Source organism: Myotis brandtii, unplaced genomic scaffold (assembly GCF_000412655.1).
Source record: "Myotis brandtii unplaced genomic scaffold, ASM41265v1 scaffold479, whole genome shotgun sequence".
In the NCBI taxonomy this organism is placed as follows: domain Eukaryota; kingdom Metazoa; phylum Chordata; class Mammalia; order Chiroptera; family Vespertilionidae; genus Myotis; species Myotis brandtii.
The window spans coordinates 472,306-480,818 of record NW_005368305.1 but is presented as its reverse complement, the minus strand read 5'-3'; the positions used below and the strand labels follow the sequence as shown (position 1 = coordinate 480,818).

General features: G+C 37.9%; 1 protein-coding gene across 7 annotated transcripts in view; it reads right to left on the bottom strand.

Annotated features, from left to right (window-relative positions):
- CTAGE5 (CTAGE family, member 5) overlaps positions 1-8,513 on the bottom strand; it is a 126,545-nt gene that overhangs the window by 80,673 nt on the left and 37,359 nt on the right. For 3 of the 7 annotated variants that reach the window (XM_014547540.1, XM_014547541.1, XM_014547542.1), the window contains exons 5-6: positions 7,737-7,955; positions 7,521-7,606 (exon numbers count right to left, since the gene is read on the bottom strand). In XM_014547540.1, coding sequence (XP_014403026.1) covers positions 7,521-7,606; positions 7,737-7,955 — 305 coding nt within the window. Of the gene's footprint in view, positions 1-32; positions 265-1,156; positions 1,294-7,520; positions 7,607-7,736; positions 7,956-8,513 lie in introns of those variants that run through there. The other 4 variants (XM_014547543.1, XM_014547545.1, XM_014547546.1 and 1 more) reach the window with 4 other exon arrangements.

Below are 8,513 nucleotides of genomic sequence, written 5' to 3'. Positions count from 1 at the left end.
TGCGCCCCACGGAAGCCCTGGCGGCGTCGTACCCCGGGGGACCCCGCGGGTCCTGGAAAACCGACCGCCGCCTCCATTGCAGTTAGAAGATGACCTGCAGACCCGCGCCTGTGCGTGCTGCCAACCACGTCCGGACTTCCGACTTTGGACGGGAAGACTTCTCGGGTCACCTGTTGTCTGGACAAAGTTTAACCTCTCCCACGCAAGGGAACATCGGCCGGGTCTCCTCTGCCCTGCGGAGGGTTCTGGGGCTACTCACTGTTACCTGAATTACCTGAGTACTTACTGGGCGGGATTGGCCTAAGCTTCCTAAATGCCCCGTTACCTACCCGTAAGGACCTTGCCTGGACGAGTGCGGTTCTCCCCCGGAAGGGAAGCTAAAAGTAGCGCCTCGCCCTCTAAATTTAGGGCCCTATTTTTAGGTCTGTAGCATAAAGTAAGGGGCCGGACTTGTTCATGGGAGATGGTTTTAGCTGACAGAGGTGCAGAGAGTAACCCCTCTGTGAGTCTCCCTTGCCGGCATGATAATTCTCACCAAATTCAGCTTTCCAACTCAGGTCCTCAAGTGGAGCAACTCAAAAAGGAAGGTACTTCTTCCAAAACAAATCACCCAAGAGAACGCAATAGTTAAAAGGTTAAATCCGTAGGAAATGTCCCTAATGCAAACTCTGGTAGCAACAGAACTACGGTGCCAAAAAAAAAAGAATTAAAAAGCGGCCCAGGTTCACAGCAAGTGGTTTTCAGGACCAAAATGCGGCCTAGTTTTTGGAACTCAGAGCGCGCTCTCGGGTTTGCCACATCAGCCTACGGCGTTTCAGGAACTGTCAGTATCAGAGAGTCGCAGACATTACTCAATGCTCCATTTAAAGGTAGCACACACCCTTCATAGGCATTGGACAGCGCTGTGTTGAAATTTTGTGAATCGCTTATTAAGGTCAAAAAAGAAGCATAACCAAAATTTTATCTTTAACATTTCAAAGAATCTTGGAACAATGTATGCCTCTATTAGAACATTGTATTACCCGATAAAAATTATTTAAAAGAAAGATCTCAAAGTTTCACCTTGTCCATAAGCAAAAACACAGTAAAACTCACAAACTCAGTGTCAGATCCAAACCTAATTTCCATATACTTAATTAGCCATGTACAAACTTACCTCTTCCTCCGGGTCTTTCAAGTCCATTTTTAAAACTCATGTGAAAATATCCTAACCTGTAAATAAAGCTTTGCTAAGCACCCCATATCCTTGAGAAAGAGTTCAGGTTCTAACACATCCTGCACTCTTGCCTTTCAACACTGACTGTGATCCTGTTTTGACACTTGTGGGTATAGGGGTGCTATAGGTGGAGTTGTGACTACCAACCCATAATTCAGTTTCATGGACATCACTGCTGATTAAATGTCATATTTACAAAATATCATGCATATTACTACCCTCTTAAAATCTACAATTGCAAAAAGAATTTGGTAACTGATAAAAATTAAATTGCATGATTTATTCTATAGTCTGTTCATGTAGAGTACATAATTTTTGCATTTAAAAAATATTCGGAGATAGTTGTTCAGTAGACATGGGATTTGGGTGTCTTTAATAGACCTACTTTGGCCCTGGCTGAGTGGTTCCACTGATTGGAGCATCCTCTGGGACACCAAAAGGTTATGGGTTCAATCTGGTCAGGGTACACACATGAGGCAACTAATCAATGTTTCTCTCACAGAGGTGTTTCTCTCTCTCTCTCTCTCTCTCTCTCTCTCTCTCTCTCTCTCTCTCCTTTCCTCACTCTCTAAAAATCAATAAAAACATATCCTCTGGTGAGGGTTAAAAATAATATTAACCAAGAACATTGGAAATGTGCTAGCCAGTAAACCTTGTCGACAATCTAGAAACTGATTTCCCTTTTGAAGGGCCTGTTTACAAAGCTTTAAGTTCCTGTTACTTCCATTTGATTAAACAGGCAATGTCACAGTCTACAAGATCTAGTCCTTTGGAAGAAGATCAAACATTTATTTTCCTTCTCTGAACTGTGATGTAAGAGTTGCTCTCAGAACATATCGAATCAGGAATTACCTGTTGAACAAGAGCTAGGAAATTTCCATTGTTTATTCCACATATAAGTTAAGCATTCTAGTTAATAATATATAAATGTTAGAACTCAAAGAGCTTCCTCAATTATAAAATAAAGTAGATTAAAAAAAGTGGTATTAATTCCTCTTAAACAATTCAAAGAATGTTGTGTACAAAATCTGATATCACCAGCAAATAGAAACAATTACCTGAAATATTTAGGCAAGAAGAAAAGCAAAGACTCTTGCCTACATTTAACTGAAAAATTCCTCAAATTTTCCATTTATTGCAGCTATTCAAAACTATAATATGGGTGCTTAATAAATGCACTAAGATTGTTAGAATTCTAGATCTAGCAGGAACTCTTCAGAAATTTAGTCCATACTTGTGAACTTAAAGCCCTATGGAGGACAAATAGTTGAAGTAAAGGTAGGGAAATGAAGAATGCATGTATATTCAATGCAAGCACTTTTCAGCTTGAGCTTGTTGCCATATGAAAATGGGAGACTATATATTATACTTATGCTTTTTTAAGAGAATCCAGAAATCCAGATTTTTATGTCAACTCACCTATTAAATGTTGGCAACTGGTTCATAATTTTTAAACAATGTGCAAGCTAGTTTTGACAGCTTCTGATATTAGAGTTTTAAATCCAATACTCCCAGAGAATAAGTGACTTTCCAAGGTCACAAGATAATTAACATAAATTTAAATTCAATATTTTCGTGTCTAAAGAATTTCAACCAAAATAATTCAAGTAAAATGTGTTTGACTATGTTTACTGAATCTACAAAAATAAGCATATTTAGCATAGCCTTTATAAATTAGCACTTTATATGAATATCGTGTACTGATTAATAAATTATTTCATGAATTTAGAAACTTCACTGGTAGTATTTGTGAGGAAGGGGGGTAACAGGTGAGGGATATGTCAGTTCTCCTCTGCTGAAGTAGTTTTCTAAGTAAAGTTTTTGATCAACAACTTCATGACCAAATCATACAGAGTCAATTCATCATTTCTCTGTGCTTATTCAACTCTCTGGAAGCTGGCACAGAAATAAAGTGTGGAGAAAGCCTCCGAAAGCAAAACTACATATGACATTAAGCCCAGTTTTCACAAAGACTCTTATCACAGGCAGTGGCACTACCTACCATCTACCTGGTCATCCTTACTAAGTTATCTCTTTTCCATTTTCTTCTCCTTACTACATTCCATCAATCATTAAAACCAATAAATTATATCTATAAAAGATCGATCTGTCCTTCCAATCATTTAAATAATCACCATCAGATATTAGGACAAAGATTTAACAAGATGGCTAGAGCCGGCCAGCATGGCTCAGTGATTGAGCGTCGACCTATGAACCAGGAGGTCACAGTCCAATTCCTGGTCACGGCATAAGCCCAGGAGCGAGCTAGATCCCCAGTGTGCGGAGTGCAGGAGGCATACGATCAGTGATTCTCTCTCATCATTGATGTTTCTATCTCTCACTGCCTCTCCCTTCCTCTATGAAATCAATAAAAATAATAATAATAAATAAAAAATGTGGCTAGTGGGCCAAACCCAACTTACAAAAGGTTTTGTCTCACCATCATGGTATTTTTTTTATTCTGAATATTTGGCAGTATTAAAAATTGGGAAATTTCATATCAAAACCCAGGTAAGTAGCAACCACATGCTTAGGAGAAGGCATACACTCTCCAGTTGGTTATGCTTCTCACATTTTCCAGTGCCTCATTCCTTTCATGAGTTTGTACATCCTGATTTAGATCTTCACTATTTAATTCCTGAATTAATGCACTAACTTCTTGACTGGATTCCCTGCCTCTGGTTTTAACCCATTCAATTCTTATTTGACAATCTGACTATAAATAGACTTTATAAATGAAACTTTTTCATTTTACTCCCCACTTAAATCCTTCAATAGTGCCCTGTTATCTACAAGAAAGAGTTCAACTTCCTATCAAAACAAGCAAAACACTTTTTTTAATCCTCACCTGAGGATATTTTTTCTATTGATTTCCAGAGAGAGTGGAAGGGAGGGAAGAGTAGAAGAGGGATAGAGGGAGAGAAACATCAACGTGAGAGAGACACATCAACTGGTTGTCTCTACAGGGGCTCGGGACCCTACAACCAAATAGCCGACGACACTCTAACCACTGAGAAACCCAGCCAGGGGAACACAAAACATTCTTGATTTAATCCCTATATATACATCTTCAATCTCAGCATATATTCAATCACAATGAATTGCTTTTAGTTCTCCAAATATGCCATGATCTCTCCAACTTCTGTACTTTTTAAATATTTCTTGCTAATATTTATTTAGGATTTTTGCATCTCTGACCATATCTGAGATTGATTCTTTCTTTTCTTCCTTTTTTTTTAACTTTATTTTTATTGTTGACACTATTACAGATGTCCCCTTTCCTCTCCTCTCCCCACCTTTGCCCACCTCCATCCCACCCTCTCCCGCCTTCCCTCTGGCCATCACCACACTATTATCTGTGTCTATGGGTTATGCATATATGTGGCTAATTACTTCACATTCTTTCATCCAGTCCCTCCCCTTTCAGTCTGTTCCATGTATCCACGCCTCTGGTTCTATTTTATTTGCTAGTTTATTTTGTTCATTAGATTCCACATATAAGTTAGATCTTGTGGTATTTGTCTTTCTCTGACTGGCTTATTTCACTTAGCCTAATACTCTCCAGGTCTCTCCAGGCTGTCTCAAAGAGTAAGAGATCCTTCTTTTTTACAGCTGCAAAGTATTCCATTGTGTAAATGTATCATCTTTTTTTATCCACTCATCTATTGAGGGGCACTTGGGCTGTTTCCAGGCATTGGCTATTGTAAATAATGCTGCTATGAACACAGGGGTACAGATATTCTTTCTGATGGGTGTTTTGGATTCTTCGGATATATATTCCCAGAAGTGGGACTGCAAAAGGCAGTTCCGTTTTTAATTTTCTGAGGAAACTTCATACTGTTTTCCACAGTGGCTGCCTCAGTCTGTATTCCCACCAACAGTGTTCTAGGGTTCCCTTTTCTCCACATACAGGCCAGCACTTGTTGTTTGTGATACCTCATTGTACTTTTAATTTGCATCTCTCTGATGATTAGTGACCTTGAGCATTTTTTCGTGTCTATTGGCCATCTGTATGTCCTCTTTGAAGAAGTGTCTATTCAGGTCCTTTGCCCATTTTTTTAACAGTATAGTTTGTTTTCCTGGCATTGGGTTGTATAAGTTCTTTATATATTTTAGAAATATCGGATGTATAATTGGTGAATATGTTCTCCCATACAGTGGGTTCTCTTCGTTTTGTTGATAATTTCTTTTGCTGGGCAGAAGCTTGATGTAGTCCCATTTGTCTATCTTTTCCTGAGTTCCCTTGCCCTAGGAGACATATTTATAAAAATATTGCTGCAAGAGATGTCTGAGATTTTACTACCTTTGTTTTCTTCTAGGATTTTTATGGTTCCATGATTTACATTTAAGTCTTTTATCCATTTTGAGTTTATTCTAGCGTCTGGTATAAATTGGTGGTCTAGTTTTATTTTTTTGCATGTACCTGTCCAATTTTCCCAACACCATTTATTGAAGAGACTGTCTTTATTCCACTGTATGCTCTTGCCTCCTTTATCAAATAATAATTGACCATAAATATAGGGTGTCCCCCAAAAATGTATACATACACTTTGAATAATTATAAAGGCAGTGTTTAATACGATACATTTCATTTTCAAATTTGAGCTATCAGGTGTTACAGTGTGTACACATTTGGGGGGGAAACCCTGTAGGTAGGTTGATTTCTGAGCTCTCTGTTCTGTTCCATTGATCTATATGCCTTTTCTAAGTCTACTACCAATCTGTTTTGATTACAGTGGACTTGGAGTATAGTTTGATATCCAGTATTGTGTTACCTCCAACTTTGTTCTTCTTTCTCAAGATTGCTGTGGCTATCCAGGGTCATATTTACTTCCATATAAATTTTTAGAATATATTTTTTTCTAGATCTATAAAATATGCCATTGGTATTTTAATAGGAATTGCATTGACTCTATAGATTGCTCTGGGTAGTATGGGCATTTTAATGATGTTAATTCTTCCAATCCATGAACACTGTTAATGCTTCCACTTATTTGTATCTTTCTCGATTTCTTTCTTCAATGTCCTATAGCAGTGGTTCTCAACCTTCTTAATGCCGCGACCCTTTAATACAGTTCCTCATGTTGTGGTGACCCCCAACCATAAAATTATTTTTGTTGCTACTTCATAACTGTAATTTTGCTACTGTTATGAATTGTAATGTAAATATCTGATATGCAGGATGTATTTTCATTGTTACATAATTAAAGCATAGTGATTAATCACAAAAACAATATGTAATTATATATGTGTTTTCTGATGGTCTTAGGCGACCGCTGTGAAAGGGTCGTTCGACCCCCAAAGGGGTCGCGACCCACAGGTTGAGAACCGCTGTCCTATAGTTTTCCAAGTACATGTCTTTACTTCCTTGGTTACATTTATCTCTAGGTACCTTATATTTTTGTTGTTGCAATAGCAAATGGGGTCCTGTCCAGTGTGGCTCAGTTGGTTGAGCTTTGTCCCTTCCATGCACTGAAAGGTTGCCAGTTTCATTTCCGGTGCCTGGGTTGTGGGTTCAGTCCCCCAGTAGGGAGCCTGAAGGAGGCAGCTGATTGATGTCTTGCTCTCACATTGATGTTTCTCTCCCTCTCCCTTCCTCTCTCTCTAAAAATCAATTTTAAAATATTTTTTAAAAAGATAGTAAATGAGATTGCTTTCTTAGTTTCTCTTTCTGATAGTTCATTGTTAATGTATGAAAATGCCACCCATTTCTGAATACATATGTGGAATCTAATGAACAAAATAAACTAACAAACAAAATAGAAACAGACTCATAGATACAGAGAACAAATTGATAGCTCTCAGAGGGGAGGGAGGTTGGAGGTTTGGATAAAAAATAATGAAGGGATTAAGCAAAAAAATTAAAATCTCATAAACACAGACATCAGTATAGTGATTACCAGAGGGAGGAAGGTGGGGGAAGGTAATCGAGGGTAACGGGGTAAAGGTAATGGAAGGAGATTTGACTTGGGGTGGTGAACACACAATATAACATATAGATGATGTATTATAAAATTGTACACCTGAAACCTATAAAATTTTATTAATCAATGTCACCACAATGAGTTCAATTAAAAAATAAATAACACACAACCCTCATCAACCCCCCTCAAAAAAAGAAAAGAAAAAAATCCTGAACAATATCCATGCAACATAACATTCATGTAAGGATAAATCCTACCTGTAACACTTTATGGAAAGAGAAATATTATATAGCGTTTACATAGGGAAACCTAATTTCAGCTGCTCCTATATTTAGCAAAATTGGTAAAATTATTGCAAAAGATTTAAAAGGTCAACTTACCCTTTCTGTAAGAATTGCAATTGGTGAAAATGCCAAATTCATGAATTGAAATAAAAATTTCAGAATGTGACCCTCGGAAGCATCTTCTGTGGATTTATAAAATAAATAAATAAAAAACACTTTATATGATGTAACTTTTTTTCTATGTGATGTAACTTTTAAATCTAATTTCTTAATTGCTGCATTTAAAAAAAAACCAAATAACTTGTTTCTTACCTTTTTGAGCAACGTCAAGTTGAGAAGACAAAGAGTAATCGGCTGGAAACATCTGACTGACTGGCAGGGTACTTTCCACAAAGATGTCTATTTCCTCCCAAGTAGGCCCTTCAGTATCTAGTGATGTTTTTGATTTTTCATAATTATTTTTAGATGATGGAGTTTTGAAGTGTAAATCTTCGTGAATTCCCATAGGTAACTCTAATTTAGAGATCATATCTGCAAATAAATGAGATTTTTCTTTTTCTTTTTAAAAACTTGCTTTGTTTGGGGGTTTGCCTTTTGTTTTCTAGGACCTTTGCAATTGTGATATTTCCTTATGGAAAAAATTCACTGAAACATAAACTGTAGCCTGTATTAGTCCCTATCAAACAGTTACTGGCTTAAACAACACAAATCTCTTAAATTTGTAGAGATCTGCCCTAGCTGGTTTGGATAGAGAATCGGCCCAAGGACTGAAGGGTCCCAGGTTCAATTCTGGTCAAAGGCATATACCTCATTTGCAGGCTGGATCCCTGGCCCTGGTTGGGGCATGTGCAGGAGGCAACTAATATATGTGTCTCTCTCACATCGATGTTTCTCTCTCTCTGTCCCTGCCCGTCCCTTCCACTCTCTCTAAAAATCAATGGAAGAAAGTTTGGGGGGACGAGATGAGATAAATCAAAGAACTTATATACTTATATGCATAGCCCATGAACATGGACAATAGGATAGTGAAGACCTGGGGGAGTGCATATGGGCTGGGAGGAGGGGGGAGAGGGTGGGGAAAGAAATAAT